Here is a 26,014-nt window from a genome sequence, read left to right on the forward strand (position 1 = left end):
CAGGAGGATTGTGGGAGGTGGTGAGGTTTGTGTGGGTGAGAGGCTTGTGGGAAGCCGGTGGTGGCAGTTGGGCTCTGAGGGTTTTTTCCTGAGAAGCTGTTTTGTTTGGCATTTGTAGTTCTAAAAATAAAGTTAGTTTCTTTTGACAAGTGGCTCCTGAATTGTGCCCAGCCAGACTGCAGCATTTGGTGGCTCGCACAGGGATCGACTGAGGGTAAGTGAACTGCTCGCCCCTGAGGGCAGGGCGAGAGGATGGGTAGCCATTTTAAGATTCCTCTTTTGTTTTGCTTCGCTTTTGTTTTAAGTTGCCTGTCCCTGGAGATGAGTGAGACGGAAGAAAAACTGCTCACATCTGAGGAAAAACTTTGCGTCTGAGGAACAGATAGGGAGAAAGGACAGATGCACATTTCAGGAGGATAGAAAGGCTATAATGAATTTTTGTTGTTCCCTTTTTATTTCATTCTGTTTCAGTTTTGTTTGGCGTCATCTTGTTGGGTTGTATTATAGTAGAAATACGGGATCAGAAATTAGTAAAAAACAAACTGAAAGAGTGTTAAGTAAATTGTTAGAGGAAGGAGGCATCCCAGTAAAATCAAGAACAGTCAGGGCATACGTTGATACAATACAAAAATGTAGCCCAAGGCTTTTTAAGGAGGAGTTGTTAAATATATCACAGTGGGACCATCATGGTGAAGATTTAAAAAGAATAGAAAAGGAAAGCCCAGGAACTCTGCCAGTTGGCACATTGCCATTGTGGACGTTCGTATCTGGTTTGCTTAGTCCAAAGCCTTCAGTTCAGACAATGGTAGAGGAAGGAGAAGACATATTGATTCAAGTAAAAGAGAAGGTCTCTCAAGTTAGTCAGACAGAGGAAAAGATTCAAGTAAAAGAGAAGGTCTCTCAAGCTAGTCAGACAGAGGAAGAAAGTTTAGAGCAGAAAAAGCCATCAGGGGAAAAGTTACAACAGGAGACTCTAATAACACCTTTCTATCAGAGAGTGTAAGTGTCCAACCAACAGCACCACCTCTACAGGAGACTGCTACTAACAGCATTCTATCACCAGAGGGCATAAGTGTCCAACCAACAGCGCCACCTCCATATGCTAGGAGGCTCCCAACCCCCGCAGTTGATAGTTCAGATCCTGAGACAGGATCTCAAGTATTAATATGCCCTGTATTTGAGGTAGGAGGGCAGCGAATTTACCAGGGTTTAAATTTCAAAACAGTGAAGGAGCTAAAAGAGGCAGTAACAACCTATGGTCCTCAAGCACCCTTCACTGTAAGCTTGGTCGAATCCATTAACAACTTGAACATGACGCCAGCAGATTGGGCTAATATGTGTAAAGCTGTGTTAAATGGAGGACAATACCTGTTATGGAAGGTTGCCAATGAGGAATTTTGCAAGGAGACAGCTAGGCGAGATGCAGCAGCTGGTTATCCTCAGAGAAATCTAGATACGTTGTTAGGAAAGGGACCTTATGAGGATCAGCAGCAAAAAATTGCATATGATCCTGGCGTATACTCACAAATTGCTGTAGAGGCAATTGGGGCATGGAGGACTTTACAAGGACATGGAGGTTTACAAGGTCAATTATCTAAGGTAATATAAGGAGCTAATGAACCTTACGCTGAGTTTGTAGATAGGCTTATTCAAACAGCTACCAGAATTTTTGGGAATACAGAACAAGCAATGCCATTAATAAAACAACTGGCTTATGACCAAGCGAATCGTTGATGCAGAGATATCATTAGACCATGGAAACAGGAAGATTTAAACACATATATTAAATTATGTAGAGATATTAATGAACAAGAGCAAGTCATGGCAGCTGCAGTAAAACAGGCTTTAGATGCCAGAGACATTAATGAACAAGGTCAAATTGTGGAAGCTGCAGTAAAACAGGCTTTATATGCCAGGCCAAGAACATGCTACAATTGTCAACAAACAGGATATTTTAAAAGGAATTGCCCCATAGGAGGAGGGTTTAACAAAACTAGGTATCAAAGGAGTAGAATACCGGGTATTTGCCCACGATGCCATAGAGGGAGACATTGGGCTAATGAATGCCATTCTCAAACCACCATAGAGGGTACTCCATTACATTGGGCTAATGAATGCCGTTCTCAAACCACCATAGAGGGTACTCCATTATCAAAAAACAAACAAGGACAAGGTGTTTATTCACAATATTGTGGATAAAGGCATCGGGCTCCGTTGCCAAAAATGGACAGGGGGCCCCGATGCTCTGGGGCCCCAAACCACAAATATACGGAGCACCAGAGGAACCCAGCAACCCCATCAGGGTAGTGCCCAGGACACATTGTCCATCAGATCCCTCATCAGACAAACCCGAGGGAGCGCAGGGTTGGACATCTGTGCCTCTGCCAGAGCAGTACTAACTCCAGAGATGGGAGTTCAAATCATTCCCACAGGGGTAAAAGGACCTCTTCCCCAAGGAACAGTAGGCTTATTATTGGGACGCAGTTCTTCTACTCTAAAAGGACTTATGATAAGTCCTGGGGTAGTTGATCCCGATTATGAAGGTGAAATAAAAATTATAGCCAGTTCTCCAAAGGGTATATCAGTAATTTCACCAGGAGATAGAATAGCACAGTTACTAATAATACCAAGCTTACATGATAAATTTTCCAGTCATGCTATAGAAAGAGGTTCCAAGGGATTAGGCTCCACAGGTGTAGATTGGGCTATGCTTTCTTTAAATTTAGATTCTTGCCCCATGCTAAAACTAAATATTCAAGGACATGAATTTAATGGGCTACTGGACACAGGTGCTGACCTTAGCATCATCTCTCGTCAAGAATGGCCAAAACATTGGCCATTACAACAAGCTACTCAAACGCTTTGAGGCCTAGGAGTGGCAACTAATCCCGATAGAAGTGCAATGGTATTAGATTGGAAGGATCCTGAAGGATGTGAAGGAACTATACAGCCATATGTATTGGATCATCTTCCCATAAATTTATGGGGATAAGATGTCTTAGATCAATTAGGTTTGACATTAACAAATAATATCAATCAAAATGCACCCACTATTATGGCTAGACAAGGTTTTAGGAAAGGAAAAAGATTAGAAAAACAAGAACAAGGTATAGAAGCACCAATACAAATAGATCAAGGAACAGGCAGACATGGGTTGGATTTTCACAAAGGGCCACTGAGACAATAAAAATTACATGGAAATCAGAAAGACCAGTATGGGTTCCTCAGTGGCCCTTGACTAAAGAAAAGATACAAGTAGCCCATGATCTGGTCAAGCAACAATTAGCAGAGGGACATATACAACCTTCTGTATCTCCCCATAATACTCACATTTTTGTCATTAAAAAGAAGTCTGGTAAATGGAGATTATTGCAAGATTTAAAGGCCATTAATAATGAAATGGTCATTATGGGACCTGCTCAATCGGGGATTCCTAATTGTCTGCTTTGCCAAAAACTTGGTATGTTTTAGTTATAGATATTAAAGATTGTTTTTTTTTTCAATTCCAATTCATCCTGAGGATAGTCCACGTTTTGCATTTACTATCCCTGCTCTGAATCATGAAGGTCCTGATCAGAGATATGAATGCAAAGTACTCCCTCAAGGGATGGCTAACAGCCCAACTATGTGTCAAATTTATGTTAACAAAGTAATCCATTCACTTAGAAATCAAAATCCTGAACTACAAATATTTCACTATATGGATGATGTATTATTAGCACACAAAGCTAAAAACACATTGCTAGAATGTTATGCCACACTTACAAACTTATTAAAAAATTATAATCTAGAGACAGCAATAGATAAAGTACAATTAAATTTTCCAATTAATTATTTAGGAGTTCTATTATCCTCAACCATGGTCTGTCCACCAAAAATTCAAATACGAGTAGATCAACTCAAATCACTTAATGACATTCAAAAGTTATTAGGAGATATAAATTGGATAAGGCCTTATCTAGGTATTCCAACAGGAGAATTGAGACCTTTATTTGATATCCTAAAAGGTCCATCAGATCCAAATTCACCTCGAATGTTAACACCTGAAGCAAGAAAGGCATTAAAAATCATTGAAACATATATGGAAAATATGCATTTGGATAGAATTGATATAAAAGTTTGCCTTTATTATTTATTGTACTACCAACAAAAAATATTCCTACAGGAGTATTTTGGCAAGAAGGTCCATTATTGTGGATACATTTATCTTATTCTCCTAACACTATTCTTACTAGGTATCCTGAGGCTATAGGACAATTAATACTCAAAGGAATAAAAACAGCAAAGGGAGTGTTTGGAATTTCTCCCAATAAAATTATTACTCCATATACTATGAATCAAATTGATGAATTAGCTAATGAGTTAAATACTTGGGCAATAATCATGTGCAAATCTAATGTTTAATTTGATAACCACTTATCATCTAATCCTTTATTGTCTTTTTCATTGCATCCTGTAATTTTTCCAAAAATGACAAGAAAAACCCCTATCATGAATGCTCCAAATATATTCACTGATGGGTCAAATAATGGTACAGCAGCAATAGTTACACCTGATCAAACTTTTACATTTTTAGTACCCAAACAATCAGCTCAAAAGGTAGAGCTTAATGCATTATTACAAGCTTTTGTGACGTTTAAAGATTCTGTATTTAATTTATTTTCCGATAGTCAGTATATAATTAATGCTATAGTATCCCTTGAAGACGCTGGTAGGATTTCCTCTTCCTCTACTGTTTTCTCTTTGCTTTCCACTATACAAAGTCTAATCTGGGACAGAAAAGATCCATTCTTTATAGGACATATCAGGGCACATACAGGATTGCCTGGAGCCCTTAGTTTGGGCAATGATTTAGCAGATAAAACTACACATGACATACATATTTTCTCTACACTAGAAGAAGTTATAAATTTTCGTAAAAGGTTCCATGTCAATGCTAATACTTTACAAAAGCATTTTAAAATAACTAAGGAACAAGCTAGACAAATAATAAAACAATGTCAAAATTGTGTGACCTTTTTACCACAAGCTAATCTTGGAGTCAATCCTAGAGAAGTGATACCTAACCATATTTGGCAGATGGACATCACACACTTGCCAGAATTTGGAAAATTAAAATATTTGCATGTTACAGTTGATACTTCTTCTGGATTTTTGAGGGGCTCCCTTCATGCTGGAGAAAAAACTAAAGATGTTATAGCTCATTGCTTACAAAATTTTGCCACTGTGGGCATTCCAAAACAGTTAAAAACAGATAATGCCCCTGGTTGTACTTCTACCTCTTTTAAACAATTTTGCTCATCATTTGGCATTACTCATATAACAGGAATCCCATACAATCCACAGGGATAAGGCATAGTTGAAAGAGCTCATCAAACCATTAAAATGTACTTATTAACGCAAAAAGACGGAATTGGGAAGGGGTATATATTCCCCAAAGATAAACTTAAAATAACCCTTTTTACTCTAAACTTTTTAAATTTGGATTCATCAGGACTTAGTGCTGCAGAAAGGCATATGTGTCCAAAAAAAATGTACATAAGCCCAAGGTACTTTGGAAAGATATTCTAACAGGACAATGGAAAGGTCCTGACCCAGTGATTGTCTGGAGTCGGGGGGCCTGTTTGTGTGTTTCCACAGGGAGAACAGCAGCCAATTTGGATTCCAGAGAGATTAACTAAAGCGATTTCTACAGACCAAAAAGAAGATGATTTGGCTCAAATCAAAAACAGCTGATATCCAAAACTCCAATTTGGCTATCCTTACATCTTCGACAGAACCAGGATGCTTTTTTCAATATCTATTTTATTATTGCCCTTTCCCATATCATGAAGTTCTATTTTGTTTTTTGAGCTCATATAGTCCTAGGTTAATGTTTTGCTGATCAGTTCTATTTTTTTTTTTTGACAATGTTTAAAAACTAGAGTTTTTAAACATTGCAATGGAGATTTCACCTGTAAAAAGTTATAAGGCCTTACTATTATGTTATGTGTTGTATGTATTATATTATGTGTGCACACTTGTGTTTTGTGTTATATGTTTGAATGTACGTATGTCCATATATCATATATGATGAGTGCTCATGAAAAAAATGGATCCAAATATTTTTTTATTCACGTGATTTAAATGGTTTAATTTAAATTGGGTAAATAACTGTTAAGAATTGTTTTAATATGTAAACAAAAAAGGAGGTTAACAGATCTGTTTGTTTACTTTCACCTTTCCTTTTCATTATATTTAATAATCCTCTTCAAGATAATGTAAATTGTTAAGAAAATTGTTTTCTTTTAGTGCCTTCTGGAATGTTACACAATTTTTTCTTTAGCCATTATTGCCAGAATTCCTATCTTCATCCCAGTGCCAGTGAAGACAATGTAAATTGTTAAGAAAATTGTTTTCTTTTAGTGCCTTCTGGAATGTTACATAATTTTTTCTTTAGCCATTATTGCCAGAATTCCTATCTTCATCCCAGTGCCAGTGAAGACAAAGATAAAACTAATCTACAGTTTCTGCAATAGCCATCACTGAACTGCTTGCAGAACTTGCCTAAACTATGTATCACTTGTATGCATTGTGAACTATCTGTTGGTGCAGCGACTTGTGGTAGTGTTGGAGTATTTTGCTAATGATGTCATCGGTGGTACAATTTTCCCAAAAGGAGCCGTCAATTGGCTTGGTGTATCTTCCTCCCTTCTGCTTGTCATGATCGTTCAGCTAAAATTTGGGGGCCAACAGAGGTGAGGCAAAGAACCTCACCCCCCCCCCCCCCCCGCTGGTACCTCTGCACAGGTGTGGCTGTATACTGGACTGGTAGTCAATGACAGGTAAGATCCAATTACAATGGTACCAACCTAAGACAGGAGGATGACGCCCTGAGGTCAGCTCATCTGATGATGGGTAAGGACCATATGTAGTATTGGACAACTTAAGGCACGCACGGTCCCTAAGCCACATGCTTGTTGTTTAAACAGAGAGGGGGAGATGTTGAGAGCCACAGCCAAAGGGGCCCCAGCAAACTTCCAGCTGCCAGCAAACTTCCAGCTGCCGGCTGATGATTGGCTCACAGCAGCCCCAGCAACATCTAGCTGATTGGCTCCTCTGCGGTGATGCTCATTGGGCTGTTTCCCTGCCCTTTCAGACCACGGAGCTGCTCATTGGGGGACTTCTTTGGCTCCGCCCATGCGACCCAGCCAATCGGCCTCAAGAGCAGGAGGATTGTGGGAGGTGGAGAGGCTGGTGTGGGGTGAGAGGCTTGTGGGAAGCCAGTGGTGGCAGTTGGGCTCTGAGGGTTTTTTCCTGAGGAGCTGTTTGTTTGGCGTTTGTAGTTCTAAAAATAAAGTTAGTTTCTTTTGACAAGTGGCTCCTGAATTGTGCCCAGCCAGACTGCGGCACATTCCACTGCCCACATGTGTGTTTGTGCCAGTGTCGTGCTCGTTCTTTACCAAGGCCCTGTGGCAGACTTTGATCAGGTGTTGTGAGGCATCTAAGATTACTGTTTTTGCTCAGGATTGCTTTAGCAATTTGTGTGTGTGTGTTTTTGTTTTGTTTTGTTTTGTTTGTGCATGTGTGTGTGTTTCCAAATATGTTTTAGGATTTTTTAAATGATTTTTTGAAGAACATCATTAATGTATTTTGATTGGGATTGCACTGGATCAGTAGCATGGCCATTCATGGCCAATCACTCTCAGTAGCAAAGCCACGTAGACAAGGCTAATTCCCGCAGTCTGTGGTCATGGGGGGACGTCTTGTGTCTTCTAGTGACTCCTTCAATCTCCTGTGTTTTGAATTTGTACTGTAGCTCCTCACCACCCTGCTCAGTGGCTTGCCTTGGTGTATGGAGAGCCACTGAGCTTTCCTCACTGACTTCCTGTTCTCTTCTTAGCAGGTTCATCAGAGGTAACACCAATAATTTATCAAGGGTTTGCACCTGTGTTCACCAAGCATATTTGCCTAGTTTTCTTTCTTGTGATGTCCCTAGCAGGCTTTGGTAGCAGGGCAATACTGGCTTCATAGAATGCATCAGGAAGAGTCCCTTTCCATTGTATGTTATGAAATCCTTGGAGAGCATTGGTGTTACCTTGTTAAATGTCATGAAATTTAGTACTGAACCCAACTGGCCTTGTCCTGTGTTTTTCTTTATTGGGAGAATTTCTATTACTGCTTCAGTCTCATGGCTTTTTATTGATCTGTTCAGTTTTTTTTTTTTGGTTTGTTTGTTTGTTTGTTTTTGCACTGAGAATTGTACCCAGGGCACTTAACACTGAGCTACATCCCCAGCCCTTTTGTTGTTTATTTTGAGACAATGTCTCCCTAAGTTTACTAAGGTCTTGCTAAGTTTCTGAGGCTGATCTCATACTTGTGATCCCTCTGCCTCAGCCTCCTGATCTGTTTGGATCTTTTATATCCTCTTGGGTCAATATTGGTAGGTCCTACATGTCTAAAACTTTGTCCATTTCTTCTAGGTTTTCCATTTCATTGGAAAACAAGTTTTCAAAGAATTCCCTAATGATCCTCTGGACTTTGGTGGTATTTATTGTAATATTTTCCTTTTCACCTCTACTTTTACTTATTTTAGTCTACTTTCTGTTAGGTTGGTGAATTTAGGTGTCGACTTAGAACAAAGCAGCCCGGGAAAGGAACATCAATCAGGTGCCTGCGGAAACGCCTGTCAATCAGTGAGATCTTCTGTCAATCAGCAGGACCCCCTGGCCAATCCTGGAGTTCAGCCAACTCCCCTGACCAACTCCAAAGGGATAAGGGACCCTAAAAACACCTTTTCCTATCCCAAGCCCTTCCCTTCCTGCTGTAAGCCCCATAAAAGTCCACTCTGGTCGAGCTTCCACGCATTTCTCCTCAGACCCTTCTCCTGTCCACTCTGCGGGTCTGATTGAGTTCCACCTGGGAGTGATATCTCAATAAAGCCTCATTAGGCAGCCCTTTTTATTTTATTTATTTTTAATTTTTTTTAAAGAGAGAGAGAGAATTTTAATATTTACTTTTTAGTTCTCGGCGGACACAACATCTTTGTTTATTTGTGGTGCTGAGGATTGAACCTGAGCTGCTCGCATGCCAGGCGAGCGCGCTACCACTTGAGCCACATCCCCAGCCCCGGCAGCCCTTTTTAAATCAGCCTCCTTTGGTTGCTGCCGCCTCGCCTGATCTGACATCTTGGTGCCAAAACCCGGGAAGGGATTTTGGGCTTCTCCTGCAGGGATTAATTCCATCCCTTCCCCCTTGAACCGGGAAATTTCTAAGCTGCTCTTTCCCTCTCCCTTCATCCAGGCCGACAGGAGTAGGTAAGTTCCCATTTCCCCTGACCTTCCAGATCCTTTCCGTCTGTCTCTGGGGTCTATCCGTAAGTCACACACGTGCCATAGGCCCTGCCTGTTCCATTCAGGGCTCTGGGGACTGTGGGGACGTCCTAGTCCTCCTGAGAGCCTCCTGAGCTGACCCGTTTGGGCCTGCGGAGGCTGGAGGGACGCCTAAACCTCCGCCCTGGCCCTTATCCGTTCCTAGGTGAGTGCGGGCAGAATTGGGGACACCTTCTTCTGCTCCCACTCACCCCCGAGGGTGCCGGAAGGTCATGGGAAACACGGACTCCTCTCCTTAGACCCCAAAGGCCTTTGGGTGTCTATATTCAAATTTTGCCAAGTAGGGCTCACTCAAGACCCACGCCGTGACCACCTGGCCTTTTACTGCACTGTGGCCTGTCCCCAGTGGGACTTAGACAGTGGGTCACAATGGCCCCCAGAAGGAACTTTTGATTTTAAACCCTCACTGAATTGGACAATTTCTGTCGCCAAACAGGGAAATGGGAAATGACCTTCAGGCTTTTTGAGATTCACTTCCGTCCGTCCTTCCCTCTGCTCTCTGCTCCAGACCTTCCCTCTGTGACCTGTCCTCTGCTCTTCGCTCCTGTCCTTCCGTCCACTCTCCCTCCCAGTTGTACCCCATCCCCTCCCGCTCCATGCCGCCACCTCTACAGCCGCTGCCCGCAGCCCTTTCTGTGCACTTCCAATCTGCCCAGCCACCAGACATGCGTGCCTTGTCCTCCCTCCCTCCCTCCCTTGCTAGCGCCTCATGCATGCCTCCCTCTGCCGCCCAACCAGGCAGGCGGAGTGGGTCCCACCTCGCTGCAGTGGGTGGGATCTCCGGATCCCTCCAGCCTCCCCTGCTCTGCTCACCCCTTCCACTGACAAGCCCTTTCCCCTCCCCCACTCATGCCTCTCTTCTCCTGTGGGTCCCACACCCAGTCCCACCAGGCCCTCCCATCAGCTAACCCAAAGCTCCTTTGTCCTCTCAAGGAAATGGCTACTGCTGAAGGCATCATTCGAATAGACATCCCATTCTCACTTCAAGATCTTTCCCAGAATCCAGATGAAAATCCAGCCTTATTTCTCAACTGCCTTATAGAGGCCCTAACCAAATATGTCTCCCACCAGGGCTATAGTGACAGCAACCCATTTCAGTACTCAATCAGCCCATGATATTAGAAAAAGCTCAAATGAGCTGAGGAAGACCCTCAGACCCTTATCTGAGATCTGGTGAATATGGCCTTTGAAGCAGGCTCCATTGCAGAAAAAGGTAACACCCCAAACCCAGGCCTTGGCAGCAGCCCTGAGGCTATATCTCTAGCAAAAGCTTCATGGGGAACCAGCATTCCTCTCCACCAGGGGCTTGCCTCAAATGTGGATGTGAAGAACACTGGGCTCACCAATGCCCAAACCCATGGCCTCCTCACAGACCATGCCCCACCTGTAAGCAGACAGGACATTGGAATAGTGTCTGCCCCATGGCTGGGCCTTCCTTGGCACCTCTACGCAGGGGTGTGACCAGTCAGGCGATCCCTTCTCTTGAACTATTGTGGTTCGCAAAAGACTGAAGAAGCCCAGACTCAAAGACCCCCATCACCCTCGCCGAGCCCCAACGCTCCAGGTAGCGGGTAAGTCCACTTCCTTGTGGACACGGGGGCTACCTATTCTGTCTTTCCTGCCCACTCTGGGCCTCTGTTTCATTCCCAGGTCTCAGTTATGGGGACTGATGACAAACCCACCTCCCCAAACTGTACTGCTAAGCTCACCTGTGCCCTGGAGGAACACACTTTCACACTCTTCTGGTCATTTCATCCTGTCCAGTTCTTCTCCTAGGCACAGATGTTCTCCAATTACTAGCAGCCACCCTCCAACTACACCCCAAGAATTCTACCACCCATCTCCTTCTGCCTCTAATTCTTACCCTCTCTAATAACCCGACAGTACCTACTGTGCCATTGCCCCTGATCTAGTTGATCCCCAGGTCTGGGACATCTCCATGCTGGTCATAGCCTCCCACCATAAGCCAGTTCGTCCCCAGCTGAAACACCAAAATAAACTTTCTTCACGTCCCCAATTCCCCATCTCCAAAACCCATATGGAGGGACTTAAACCCATTATAGACCGGTTACTGGCCCAGGGACTCCTAATCCTTACTGACTCCCCCTGCAACACTCCCATATTTCTGGTACGCAAACCCTCAGGAGCCTATTGCATAGTCCAGGACCTCCACCTAATTAACGAGGCCGTTATTCCCATCCGCCCAGTGGTTCCCAACCCTCACCCTCTTCTTACTCACGTCCCCCTTTGACCACTCACTTTACCGTCCTGGATCTTAAAGATGCCTTCTTTACAGGGCCCCTTCATCCTGACTCTTATTACCTCTTTCCTTCACATGGGAAGACCCTACGTCCTTTAGGTCTCAACAGCTGATTTAACTGCTTGTGACTTGGGGATAGCACTCTCTTACAGTTGGATAGAAGCCTTCCCTACCTCCAGGGAATCTGCTGACACCCTCGCTTCCATCCTCATCCAGCAGATCATTCCCAGGTTTCAGACTTCCCACTTCTATCCAGTCAGACAACGGTCTGGCCTTCACTTCTCAGGTTGTTCAACTAGTTTCCAAAGGCCTCAACATCACTTGGAGGCTCCATATCCCCCACCGACCCCAATCCTCAGATAAGGTTGACAGGACTAACAGCATTCTCAAGGATCATCTCACTAAACTTGCTATTGAACTCAGACTGTCCTGGCTCATCTTTTGCCATTGGCCCTCACCTGAATTCGGGCAACCCCTGGAGCCCCCTCAGGCCTTAGCCCCTTTGAGCTGCTCTAGGGGTGCCCTTTTGTTTTTCTTTTTTTTTTTTAAGAGAGAGAGAGAGAAAAAGAGAGAGAATTTTAATATTTATTTTTTTAGTTTTCGGTGGACACAACATCTTTGTTTGTATGTGGTACTGAGGATCAAACCCAGGCCGCATGCACACCAGGCGAGCGCGCTACCGCTTGAGCCACATCCCCAGCCCTGGGTGCCCTTTCTTAATCAACCAAAGCTTTCCTGTCATCCTCCTCCCCTTGTGTCCTACCTGTCCTATCTCACACTTCTATACAAACTCCTAAGGGAACACGCAGACCAGTGTCTTCCTGCACCATCTGTTACCTCTGTCCCAGCACAACCAGGAATTGAATCGGACCCTCTTCAACCAGGTGATGCAGTCTTACTTCGAGAGCTACATTCTCAGTCGTTGAAACCTCACTGGACAGGACCCCATAACATCATACTTACTACCCCAATACAGCCAAGTTCTTGGGCCACTCCCCCTGGTACCATGTCTCCCGCCTTAACAGAGCACCTGTTTCAAATGTCCAGTCCTGGTCTTCCACCATGTTGGGGCCCACCAAACTCAAGATTTCTCGCCAACTCTCTCCTTCTGTTATTAATCATTAATCTCTCCCAAGCTTCTATCCCAACCCACAGATGGTGCTTCTACATCCAAGTGACATGGCAACAGGATGGCACCGCCCGTTCTCAGTTTATGGGTCAAGGCAATAGCCCTTTCACTGGCTGCAATCTGGCGGTCATCCTTAATGTTACTGGATTCAACTGGGCTGCCTCGTCCCACTTATGTTCAGCAATGCTGTGCTTCATAGAAGACCAAACTGAGGAATCCTGTAAGTGCTGGCCTGACACCTATGGCGGGTGCCCTTAACTATTTGGGACCCATGGAACCCAAAATGGGCTTCTGGTGTTAATGGTCAATTTTATTCTTGGGGTTTTGCCAAACACCCCTCAGCCTCTATCAGAATATGGAGAATGTATATACAAGAGCTCCCTCAAGTTCACATGACCACCCAGGAGCAAGAGAGGGAACTCCAACACCAGCTGGATGCAGGTGCCTATCCTGAAGCTGACCCTTTCTCATGGGTGGCCCTAATACGTCAGGGCCTTCAGTTTCTCAATTTGTCCAAAGTGGATAACATTTCAGACTGTTTCCTCTGTGCAGGTCTGTATCATACTCCATTAACTGTGATTCCCATTGATTTTCTGCTCAATACCTCAACTAGACCCCAAGGACCCCCCTCTCCAGCCTTTGAGGAAGTACCTCTTTTCTGTAACTCATCAGGGAATTTCTCTTGCTGCTACACTGCCTCTGGTTCAGCACCCTGTGTCCAAATTGATCGAATTTCTTCCCCAACCTTTGCTCCGCCGGGTTCTTTTCCTGGTACAGTGGTACCCTAACAAAAAATCTAAGCCTCAACATGCTTTTTGCTTTATTGTGTTCCTTCCACCTTGGTCCCCAATTAACTTTGTACAGTGAGGCTGAATTAATATGGCTTGTCACCACCTCCCTTTCCAGGACAAGAAGGGCTGTCTTTCTACCAGTAGTAGTGGACTCTCCCTGGCCTCCTCCCTTGCTGCCCCTGGACTTGGGGCAGGTGGACTTGGTTATGCAGTAACCACTACTCAGAAGCTTGAACAACAACTTCGGGAAGCAGTAGAGGCATCAGCCACCTCTCTCGCTCCCCTACAACGGCAAATAACATCTCTTGCCCTAATCTCATTGTAGAACTGTCGAGCCCTAGATCTGTTGACAGCAGATAAATGAGGAACCTGCCTATTCCTGAAAGAAGAATGCTGCTACTATATCAATGAAACTGGATTGGTCAAAGAGAATGTCGATACCCTCCGCCATTTGGGTGAAAGGCTTAAACAGCAACCATCAAACGACCCTTTGCCAGGCTAGCCAAACTCAACCCTCATTGCATGTCTGACTCCCATTCTCACTCCTATATTAGTAATAGGACTTCTGTTAATAATTGCTCCCTGCCTCCTCAGGTTCACTCCAAAGCGCACAAGTGAAATTGCCAGAGTGACCTACAACCAGATGCTCCTACACTTCTACAGTCCCCTCCCCACCGAACCTACACCTGAGCCACCCCCTTTCCCCGACGCCCCTAAACAAGCAGGAAGTAGCTAGATGAAATTCACCACCCTGTATCACCAAAAAGGCCGAGATGTTAGGTCGGTGGTGGCGACTTGGTGGTGACTTAGAACAAAGCAGCCCGAACAGGAAAGGAACATCAATCAGGTGCCAGTGGAAACACCTGTCAATCAGCAGGACCCCCCTGGCCAATCCTGGAGTTCAGCCAACTCCCCTGACCAACTCCAAAGAGACAAGGGACCCTAAAAATACCTTTTCCTGTCCCAAGCCCTTCCCTTCCTGCTGTAAGCTCCATAAAAGTCCAGTCTGGTCAAGCTTCCATGCGGTTTCTCCTCAGATCCTTCTCCTGTCCACTCTGTGGGTCTGATTGAGTTCTGCCCAGGAGTGATATCTCAATAAAGCCTCATTCAGCGGCCCTTTTAAATCGGCCTCCTTTGGTCGCTGCCTGCCTTGCTTGATCTGACACTTTCCTTTGTGTAGATTGACTAAGGGTTTGACAATCTTGTTTATCCTTTCAAAGAAGCAACACTTTGTTTCATTGATCTTTGTTTTATTTATTTTTTGTCTCTATTTCATTTAGTTCAGCTCTGACCTTTATTATTTCTTTCCTTCTACTGATTTTGTGTTCACTTTGTTCTTGTTTTTCTAGGGCCTTGAAATAAATCATTTGGTCATTTATCTGAGATTGCTCCATTTTTTAATGTAGGCATACAAAGATTTAAGCTTCTCTTTTTATATTTCTTTTATATCCTATAGATTTTGGTAGGTTGGTTTTCTACTTTAATTTGATTCTAGAAATTTTTAAATTTCCCCTCTGATTTCTTTCATATCTCACTGCCTTTCAAAAGTCTCATGTGTTTCTATAGTTTCTATAGTTTTTCTTGTTGATTTCTAGTTTCACTATAATCACACTATAATCTCATAGAAGACAAAAAATTATTTTATTTTATTATGTATTTGTCAAGACTTGCTTTATGGCTTAAAACATGATCTGTTTTTGATAATGTTTCATGATCTGCTTAAAAGAATGTATATTTTTCAACTGTTATATTCTTTAGATGTCTGTTAAGTCTTTAGATGTCTGTAAGCTCCTTAGTATAATTTAACTCTAATGATTCCTTGTTGATTTTTTTGTCTGAACTAATTATATGTTTGTGAGAGTAGGGTATTGAAATCATCCACTATGAATCAGTGGGGCCTATTTCTCCCTTTATGTCCAATAGCGTTTGTTTTATAAAATTGGGTGATCCAAAATTTGGTGCATATATATCTACAGTTGCTATAACTTCTTTATGGTCCCTTATGATCAATATGTAGTGAACGTCTTTGTCTCTTTTGACTAATTTTGACTTGAATTCCATTTCTTTAGCCTGAGTATTGCTACTCCTGCTTGCTTTCAGATGCCTTTGCTTGATGCATCATTTTGCATTCTTTTACTTTCAGTCTGTATGTGTTTTCTAGTAAGGGGTTTCTTGAAGATTGTTGGGTCTTATAATCTAATCACCCAGCCTGCATGATTTGATTAGAGAATGATTTACCTTGAAAAAATATGCACTAAGTCCTGTCGTTTTGCAGGTTTTCTTCTAATTGTTTCATGTATTCTATGTTCATTTCTTTCTCCTTTGTTCATTTTAAAGATTTCATGGCTTACTCAATCAATAATGTTTAATTCTTTCCTAGTTCTCTTTTGCTCATCCACTCTTCTAGTAAGATTTATTCTTTTCCATCCTCTTGTGATTGTGTTTATCTTGCTTCCTCTTCTGTGTTTAGAATTCCTTTAATTATTTTCTGTAATGCTGGTTTAGTGGCAGAAATTACTTTATTTTATACTCAACTTTATTTCTTCTTTGCTTTTGAAGAACAACTTTATTTGTTATAACAATCTGTCAGTTCTTTTTCTTTTTTTTCTTTTTTTTTTATTATTGGGGATTGAATTCAGGAGCACTTGAACACTGAGCCACATCCCCAGACCTTTTTTGTATTTTTATTTAGAGACAAGTCTGAGTTGCTTAGTGCCTCACTTTTGCTTAGGCTGGCTTTGAACTCATGATCCTCATGCCTTAGCCTCCCCCAGAGACTGGGATTATAGGCATGCACCACTACGCCCGGCTAGTTATTTTCTTTCAGGGTTTGAAATACATCATTTCATGCCCTGCTGGCCTTCACAGTTTCTTCTAGGAAATCTGTTATTCTGATGGGTTTGCCTTTGTAAAAAGACTTGCTGCTACTCCTCTTCAGGTTTCAACATTCTTTCTTTGTTCTGTTTGGCAGCTTATTATGTCATAGAGAATTTCTTTTCTGATCACATCAATTTGGGGTTCTAAATGCCTCCTAAACCTAGAGGTCCATATTTTTTTCTGAGATTTTGGAAACTCTCTGCTGTTATTTCACTGAATAGGTTTTCTAGGCCTTTACCCTGAACCTTTGCTCCTTCATTTTTATCAAATATTTATAAGATTTCTCTTTTTTTGTGTTCTACAGGGCTTGTATATTTTGCTCATTCCTTATTTTTTCTTTATTACTGATCACATGTACTAACTGACCAACCTTGTTGGTAAGCCCTGATATTTTTTCTTATGTTTGATCTTGTCTATTGGTGAGGATTCTCATAGAATTTTAAAAATCTGACTTATTGAGGTTTTTTTTAAGTGAGTATTATTATTACCTTTAACTTCTGGATGAGGAAACTGAGGTACAGAATATAACAAGCCCAAGAGCACAATTAGTTAGGAAGGACTGGAGTCCTTTGGGATTGCCAGTCTACCCCTGGCACTTCTTCATTCTTCCTGAGGGGCTCAGTATTCTTGGCCATCTTCTTGTCCCATCATGGACATGCTGGGGGACTCATGAGATTTCCCAGGCCCATCTTTGGTACAACTCTGGGGCCTATTGAATGCTGGGCATCTCTATGGTCTCACAGCAGCTGGGCTGTGCCCAGGGAAGCCAGGCTGCAGATCCTCCTGCCTGGGATCCTGATTGAATTTCTGTCATCCTTTCCCCTGATCACCCAGCAAAATTCCAGAGGGACCCATTAGCAGATGTTCATCAGCATAGAAACAGTCCTTGAACCTTCCACAGTTAGATGGTTTTCATTTTCTTTCCTGGGGCAGAAGACCTAGTGTAGTGTTGTAAGGGTCCAGCGAAACGTCGGAGTAAGAGACCACAAGAGACTGTCTTATGCAACAGCAGAAGGGTGGGTTTATTTGGAGACCAGCATGCTGGGGCCCGAGCTCTCTATAACAAAGAGAGATAGAGCCCTGAGAACAGCTTGAGCAGAGCTTATATACTTTCCCTGGAGAGGGCAGGGAGAGCAGTTACATTTTGTAGTTTGGCAGTTGGGGACAGCTCATTCTGGGAACAAGATTAGCAGACAGTCCATAGTTGGGGATAGCACATTCTGGGAACAAGATTAGCAAATAGTTCTTAAGATTTCAACAGTGTTTTGTTAAGCATATAGAGAAACAGAGTGACAAGTACCTATTTTATTAACCTTTCAGTGTGTCAAAAAATGTGCTTAGAAGCCTGAAAGGCAGGTATTTGTCTTTTCCTCTCTCTGCTTCGATCTCCTTATCTGAGAGCAACACATGCAGGAAGGGATCCCTGCAGACGAAGGGTAGATGAAGGCATGAGGGAGCCCAGGGGAAAACCTCTGGATTGGCGTCAGGTCACCAGGGCTTTTTGAGCCCCCATGCTAAGTTCTTTCCATGAATCATCTCATTACTCAGCGTGATGTTAGAGGAAGGTGGAGCAGAAGATAGGGGAGGCTCCTGAAGCTTAGAGAGGGTGAATAGCCTAACCAAGGCCATATGGATAGTATAAATGCTGAGCTAGGATAGAAACACTGGTTCTCTGACTGCAGAACCCATGCCAATGCAATGCCTATTCTGCTCTGCTGCCTGGGGTGTGTCTATTGAAGGCTGGGAGTCAGTCTCCTGGTTCTACTCTCAGTGTTATCACTGTCTCCTAGGGTGATCAGAGTGATCTAGAGTCCTGCTCCCCCTTGCACAGTAATTGGACATCTTCATTTCTGTGGATGGTGGATTGAGGAAGAATGGAAGAGAAGATTCACTCCAGACTCTGGTGTTGATTCTAGGCAAAGCCATGCCTCCCTGCATGGAGCTGTAGTGTGAAAGGGCACTTGGCTTGGCAGAAGCAGGCATTGCCCATGAACCCAGAGTGAGAATTCTGATTTCTTTACTTTCTTTCTTTTCTTTTCTTTTCTTTTTTTTTTTTTTTTTTGTGGTGCTGGGAATTGAACCCAGGGCCTTGTGCTTGGAAGGCAAGCCCTTTACCAACGGAGCTATATCCCCAGCCTAAGAATTCTCATTTCTGAACACTCCACATCCCCATTCTGCTCAGACATGCAGTGGGTCTATCTCTTTACTCTCAAGTTGCTTAAGATGTGAATAGATGGAGGATGTTAATCCTCTATATTTCCAGATATGTGGCCATGGCTAAGTTACTTGGCTGTAAGTGTGGCCAATGCTTTCTACTTATCTTGTCCCCAAATCTCCTCTCTCTGTCTCCCTCCTGATTCCTTGACTCCTTCCTTCCCTTTTCAGCCCTCTCCAGACATCCCAGTGGTTGGAGATCCTGCAGCGGCTTTGCCTGCATGACCATCTGTCAGTCCAACACCAGGGCCTGGTCATCGCCTACAACCTGCTGGCAGCCGATGCTGAGCTGGCCAAGAAGCTGGTGGAGAGTGAGCTGCTGGAGATCCTGACTGTGGTGGGCAAACAGGAGCTGGACGAGAAGAAGGCGGATGTGGTTCAGACAGCCTGGGAGTCTCTCATCAAGTCCATCGATTATGGCTTCATTAAGCCAGTGTCATAGACAAGGGCCCTCAGGGGCGCTGAGGCTGGTTCTGTATTGTGTCAAGTCCTGAGCTGGGTACTCCCAGAGTGTCAGTTCATTTGTGGATCGTAGCAGTGACAATTGATTTTCAACATAATGGAAAATGTTTGTTTCCTGAGTTGTTCCCACTTCTCCTAAGAAAGTTTGGGTGTTTCTGGCTCTCTTGCTCCCTGCCTCCTTACGTGTGTCATGGTTCAAAATACCTGGAATAAACTCCATCTGTAATTAGAAGACAGATTGGATAATTTTTTCTGCACCCATTCTGAAGGTCAGGATAATGGGCTGAAGTTCTTTCTATTTTGGAAAATGAATTGTGCGGTAGGTAGGAACTAACAGATGTGTGTCTATGAGGATTAATGTTGTTGTATTCGGATTCTGGCTTGTGCTGTTTTTTTATACACTCTCCCCACACTGTTGGATCAGGCTGTCCAGAAGTGCTTTTTCACCTGCAGTGCCCTGTCCCAGCCCTGTGTTCCTTCCCTTCACCCCCACATTGATGGAAGTGTAGTTTATGTCGGGCACAGGGGCATCATCCTTGAGATTTGCTTGGCAAAGTCTTCCAAGCAAGATGGACACAGTGAATATAAATAAAACTCAATATACTTTAAGCAAAAATTAAATTTATCTTGGCTGCCCAGGGAAAGGCCTGACATGGTTGTTGGATCCGGTGGTTCAACGTTGTCACCAATATTATTCTCTGGGGGGGGTGTGTGTCTTTTTCTCCCTCTCATCTCCCCACCACATATCTTGTCTTGATTTCCTCTGGGGTTTGACCTCATTCTCTGTGAGGCTGTCTCCGTGTGGAAGGAATAATAAGTCTCCAGCAGCTCCAGACTTACATAGTTGTTATGGTTCATTACAGTAGAGAAGAAAAGGACCATTTTCAGTAACCCGGCAAAATTCCCAGCAATGAGTAGGATGTCCAGCTTGGGTTGTATTTCCGTCCGTGAGCCAATCCTATCCAGAGGTGACTGCTCATTGCCAGGCTCAGGTCATATCAATGAGTCTGGGATGAGAAGGAGCTTCATTCCTGTCCAATTGACATGGATGGATCAGGGTTCCTGAGTGGGTCGTGCTCAGTCAGGACCCTGCATCCAGTCAGGTGAGCAGCAGCTCTGTGATCAGTGCGCCTGCAGGACTCCCGCGGCTCCTGACCACAGCCTTCCCCTGTGGCTGTCCGGTTGAAGCCCCTCTGAGCCCGCCTAGGCCCCTTATTGAGTTTTTAATTTCTAAGGTTTGATTCTTTTTCAGAATCTGTCTTTATTAAATTGCTCTTCCATATCCTACATTGTCTTCTTTAATTTGTTTGGCTGCTTATTTGAATTTTCTTTGATTTCATTAATATTTTAACCTTATTATTTTGAATTCTTTGTAGTTCATCCATTTCAATATCTTTGGAGTCAGTTACTGGAGAGCTGTCAACCTTTGGAAGAGTCGTGTTGCTTTGCTTTTTTCACATTGTATTTACATGTTTAGATTTTGCATCTGTTGGGATAAGCATCCCTTCTGTTTTATGTGGGGCCATTCTTAAGGAATAGCCTTCTCTCCGTGATGTGCCCTGGGCTGTCTGTGTGCTGTGTAGTGATGAATTTAATTCCAGGAGGACTCAACAATGCAGTTTCCCTGTGGCTCTGCCCGTGATAGTGGACTTTGACAGTGTGTGTGGTGTCAGAGCTGAGGGACCTGCTCTGTCTCAAGCCTCCCGGGCTGGGCTCCCTAGGTAGTTCAGGCAGGTGTGTTGCACACAGCAGAGGGTGAGGGGTGCACTCTCTGTGGCTACTCCTTGAGTCGTGTCAGCAATGTGTTGTCTGCAAAGGTTTGGGAGGGACCTGTGCAGAGGTCCCTGGTAGGTACAGTGTCCATGACCATCGGATGGTCTGGCAGATGACAATGGGTGTCTGTCCACATGCCGGAACCTTTATGAGCCACACCAAGGAATGAAGCTGTGGCCCAGGCTTCAGCTCAGATGAGCCTGGAGACCCCGCGGGCATGGAAAGAAGCCAGTCAGCAAGCCACACACTGCACGATCCCGTGCACGTGAAATGTACAGAACAGGAATTCTGTAGGGGTGGCAAGTAGATCTGTGGTTCCAGCTGGGGTGGTGCCGGGGTCCTGCCCTAGCGGGGTCCAGGGAGTCCTGAAGGATGAGTGGCGTAGGTGAAAAGAAGAGACAGGAGTCGTTCCGTTGGAGCAATCTCCAGAGAGAGAGCTAATGCAGCTTTCTCTGAGTCATCTTTTATTACAATTTTTCTCATCATTATAGATTCAGAATACGTCATTGATTATATAATTTAATACTTTGTCAAGACATGACATTTCCTTAACCATGACTGGGGGTACAAAAAATGTAACATTAATTTACATTTTTCCAGGATATGACCTTTAGTTATTTAATTATTAAAAGTACAGAATCATTAATAAAATATGTCACTCACTAATTTACATTTTTCAGATTTTCCCAACATTTACTATTTTCCCCAAGATATGCTATTTTCTTATTAACTAATGCCAAACTACGTAACCAGACTCTAAGTCTCCTAACCAATCATTAACCTTTAAGTTTAAAGTACACTTGTACTTCATTTCTAATCTAAAATTCCCATCTAAAAAAGTCCCCTTAAATCTTATACTTAAAACATCCTAAAGTTTATAAATCATTCTTAAAACATATCAGAAACCCATACAACTAAAAATGTAAGAATTTCTAAACTTAAGAATCTAAATAAAATAATATTTCTAACATTATTCTAAAACTGTATCTTATAAAGCTATTTTAGTTAATTCCTAAATTTATTCTTATAAAACTGGTTGAGCTGCTTTCTCAAAGAGTTTCTTTGTTTCTCAGTCAAGGTGCACTAGTTCTCATATCTTTATAATCTTTCTCAATAGAAAGTAAGTTCTAAACATCAATCCACATTCCACCAATATTAACTATGCTCATCATATATCCCTATGTAAAGTAAGAAAGGGTTTATAAGAGAGGAATATATCTTTATATGTTTTAACTTTCCTAAGTGTATAATATAACTTTCCTTAATCAAAAATGAAACTGCATGTGGTGAACTTTGTGAAATAAGCATAATGATCAGGTTTTCTAAGAGGCTGGAAATATGGGCTTGGGTTCTAGTAGATATAATCAATGTGGTGCCTAAAATTCTCATGACCTTTCAAAGGATGATTGTTGTCCGTTATCAGGTTTGTCCATAATGTACTGAGATAGAAGAAAAGCCTTCTACTTTGTCCTTGATATGCTGAGGGGTAGTAGAACAGCCTCCAAGTCCTGAACTACCTGTTATGTTGTAGCCAAATGAAATTTAATTTGTTTGGCATTTAACATACTCATGTCTCCTGTCAGAAATATAAGCATGAAAATGCAAAGTCCCAATTACATAGAAAGGGGACTCATGGTTTCGGTTTCCCACCAACCACCGTGGCTTTGCCAGCATTCATCCTCACGGTGACCCTGTCAAGACAGTGAGTGGGGGATCGCCTTCACCAGGGTGGGACTGGGAACCAAGTGCTGATGGGCTCCGGGGCCCCGGGGGTAGTGTTCTGAACCTGGACTGTGTGGATGGTGCACAGCCCTGCAAAGGGAATCGACCCACAGACTGATCCGCTGGAGGTGTACGGGTGTTAGGGAGCCATGGAATGGGAGCAGAGCTGCTCAGAGGAGGTGACCAGAGGGCCCCAGGAGTGAGTCTGCTCCTGAGAGAGGCAGAGGAAGAAGAGAGCTTAAAATAGCCCAGAAAAAAGGCAGCCTGGTCTGAAGAATGGCCGCTGCTGGGCTGAGCCGAGTTCAAGGTCAAGTGCTGCACTGGGGTCACAGCTGAGCTTCTAGTTGTGGGACCCTTTCTCCTCAGGGTGTTGTCTGCCCTTCCCCAGGCAAAACACAAGAAGAGCAAGGAGCCGGTCCTGGGGCCTGCGGGAGGGAGGGTGGTGGCCTTGAGCTGCCCCCGGAAGTCCCTGGGTTGCCTGGTCCTCTGTCTGGCAGCCAGTGCTGGGGGCTCTGAGCCAGCAGCTGCCCACTTCCCCACAGAGGGCCCAGGCAGCGGATGCCAGCGGGACAGACAGGCACGTGGCCTGCAGAGGACACAGAGCCGGGAGCTGCCTGAGCCCCACTTCCCTGAGAAGGGCCCAGCTGGCCAAGGCAGCGTGACGCAGATCCCGAGGCCGGGCCTTCACGGGTCCAGAGCGCCACACAATTGTTTGGGGGCGAGGACTCACGCGGGCGAGATAAGCGTGCTCTGTCCCTGGTGTTTGAAAGGTCAGTTGCTACAGTTTTCAGGACACATCCTGTTGCCCTTCCAGGTCCCTGTTCCTCGTGGCTGCAAATCAGCAGTGGCGCTGCCTCTGAGGCTGGCGGGGGGGCCCTCCGAGCCCCACATCTCCCCTGGCTTCTCCCTGCCCAGAGACACCCGGATCCCTCCGTCCCTGGTCCACAGCACAGCGCCCCAGCACACACGGGCTCTGTGCCCTCCCAAAGCGGGGAGTCAAGCTGGCTGTGCAGCGGTCCAGGCTGGGGTGCAGGGTCGGGCAGGCTGTGAGGTCACACAGGACCTGGGCGCTTCCTGTCTCTGCCCGGGGTCCTCCGAGGGGCTCTTCCCCAGAGAGCTGCTGCTGTGGCTCTCAGAGGTGCTGTGCCTGGCTCTTCTATCTGCCTGCCCACTCTGAGCCACCAGACGCCGACCCCTCCCCTCTGGGGACAGCCTCTGGACGGGGGGTGTGGGGGAGCCCGTGGGGATGCCTCCTGGCCTGAGGTGAGGCTGGCAAAGCTGCCCCAAGGCTACTTCCACATGCAGCAACTTGGCAGCCGGCTCGGGAGGACACTGGTCCAGGAGCCTGCAGGCACGTTCCTGCCTGAGTGACGGTCACGCAAGTAAGCTGTCACTCAAAGCATCCCGTGTTCAGATAGGCCAGGGCCTTGGAGGAAATGGAGAAGAGAGAGCTTGAGTGCAAACACAGCCGTGCCCTGGATGCAGCCTCTGCACACAAGGGCGTCCGGCCTGCCAGGTGCACCGGGCTCTCGTGGCCAAGGCAGATCCGCTCCCCTCAGCCTCCTGTGACTCGCTGGGTACATCCGTCCAGCCAGCTTTGCCAGCCCAGGCCTGGGTGGACGAGGAGCCCGGTGGTGGGGACGCCAGACCTGAGCTGTCCACATGGCTGTCACTCCACAGAGGAGGCACCAGGACCAGTGATAGGGACATGCCAGACACATGTGACAGGCCACGACCCAAGAGGCCCCTCTAGGCTGGATGGTGACACCCGTATCACTCCATCCCTTGTCCACAGCACAGCTGCCCCCAGCACCACGTGGGGCTCTGTGTGCGCCCCACGCTGTGAGTCAAGCTGGCTCCCCCCTTCCTGGCCCTGGGAGGTGACTGTGCTGGGCTCTGGAGGGCCACAGAGGAGGGGAGCATAATGGAGAGACCTGCTGGGCCTGGCAGGCCTAACTGTGTCAACCCAGGCGGCTCTTGGAGCCCTCTGCGGTCACTCAGGAAACAGGACGCTCGGTGGGGACAGGACACCGACTGGATGGTGAGGCTGGAACCTCGATGGACCTTGGAAAACGAGCCCCGGGTAGACAGAGGGCTGTGCTCACGCCAGCTCCACCTGGCCCCTTGCTGGCTCCCCTGGGAGGTGGCGGGATGGACACGGGCAAGATCCCTGGATGTCCACCCCAGGCCCTCCTTGGTCTCACATGGAGAAGGGACGTCTAGTATCACTGCACCTGGGCAAGGCCCTGCTAGAGCGAGGGAAGGAAACCGTGCAGACTTGTGGAGAGATTCCGTGGGGGTTTGGACTCCGTGATGGAGTCTTGCTGCAGCGTCTCAACTGCTCGGTGCCTGCACGGCCTTTAAACTCCACGCCAAGCAGCCACTGGACGAGGACTTTGTGTCTGAGCTGGACACAGTCATCAATTCCAATTTGATCTGAAAATAAATATTTATTTGGACTGAGAAAATAATAGCATACCAATGACAAGCTTAAAAAGCTGATTGCTGTGCCCCTTCCTTCCTCTTCCTGTGAAGCTGACCACACCATTTCCTGAGGCAGAATAGAAAGAGGGTGCTGACTCTCTCCCACCTGCAGATCAGAACTCATCTCTCACCACGGACCTCAGACCTTGGAACACTGGTGTCAGACATAGGCCCTGGCTTGGATCCTGCGGGGTTTGCCCCGTAGGTAAAAACTGTGGTCACCTCTGCTCTGCGTGGTCACCATCTAGCATGGCTGAAGCTATGCATTGCGTTCAGATGTGGTGCGAGATCATGGGCAGGACTTCCCCTTTGACCGAGGAGTGTGAGGCCTGCGTTTCGCTCACAGCCTTCCATCAGACTTGAAGATCCAACCCACACTTGCCTCCAGCCTCATGCAGAACTTATAGCACTTGCTGTCTAACGGGGGAGGATTGGCACCTCCCATGTGGAGTGTGGGTCTGCCAGGACCCCTCTGTTCCCCTCTGTTCTGGCTCTCGTGCTCCCTGCGGCCTGCCTTCAAGTTCGTGGCACTGACCTCCTTGAAGGATGGCCCCTTAGCTGGGTCTGAGCTGGCTCCATTTCACTGCATTGATGCTTTATCTTGAACAAGGTTCAACCTAACAGGCTTCTGTATTTAATTTAAAAATTATGTATTGTGTCCACCTGCGTTTCCATTTCCCCACAGACCACTCTTCTTCTGCACTCAAAGCACATTTTAAAAATTTGTATGAACTCTTGCAAACGAAGGTGTTTTTTTGTTTTTGGGGTGTGTGTGTGTGTGTGTGTGTGTGTGTGTGTGTGTGTGTGTGTGCACGCACACAGTAGCACTTTTAAATATCAGTGCAATGGACCTTCCCTCTATCCAGGTTTCCAAGCACGCACCATTTGTGATTTTTATGGTCACGAGTTAGTGGACCTGGCTGACTGGCTT

At 45.2% G+C, this 26,014-nt stretch overlaps 1 protein-coding gene and 1 long non-coding RNA gene across 3 annotated transcripts; both read left to right on the plus strand.

Moving 5' to 3' along the window:
• Positions 1-19,340, plus strand: LOC120889934 (protein unc-45 homolog B-like). Of its 2 annotated transcripts, none has more exons than XR_013438376.1 (2): positions 1-214; positions 18,814-19,340. XR_013438376.1 is itself a non-coding variant. In XM_040286551.2 (2 exons), the coding sequence occupies exons 1-2, from the start codon at positions 18,417-18,419 to the stop codon at positions 19,082-19,084; spliced, it is 282 nt and encodes a 93-aa protein (XP_040142485.2). In that variant the 5' UTR covers positions 15,308-18,416; the 3' UTR covers positions 19,085-19,340. The 2 variants fall into 2 exon arrangements, 1 of the variants encoding a protein (XP_040142485.2); XM_040286551.2 differs by lacking the exon at positions 1-214 and adding an exon at positions 15,308-18,427.
• A 3,576-nt stretch (positions 19,341-22,916) lies between these two features.
• Positions 22,917-25,825, plus strand: LOC144377403 (uncharacterized). Its single transcript, XR_013438377.1, has 2 exons — positions 22,917-23,369; positions 25,135-25,825. It is a non-coding gene; the product is annotated as an uncharacterized LOC144377403 (long non-coding RNA).
• The last annotated feature ends 189 nt before the right edge of the window (positions 25,826-26,014 follow it).

This window comes from Ictidomys tridecemlineatus, chromosome 4 (genome assembly GCF_052094955.1).
Source record: "Ictidomys tridecemlineatus isolate mIctTri1 chromosome 4, mIctTri1.hap1, whole genome shotgun sequence".
Taxonomy (NCBI): domain Eukaryota; kingdom Metazoa; phylum Chordata; class Mammalia; order Rodentia; family Sciuridae; genus Ictidomys; species Ictidomys tridecemlineatus.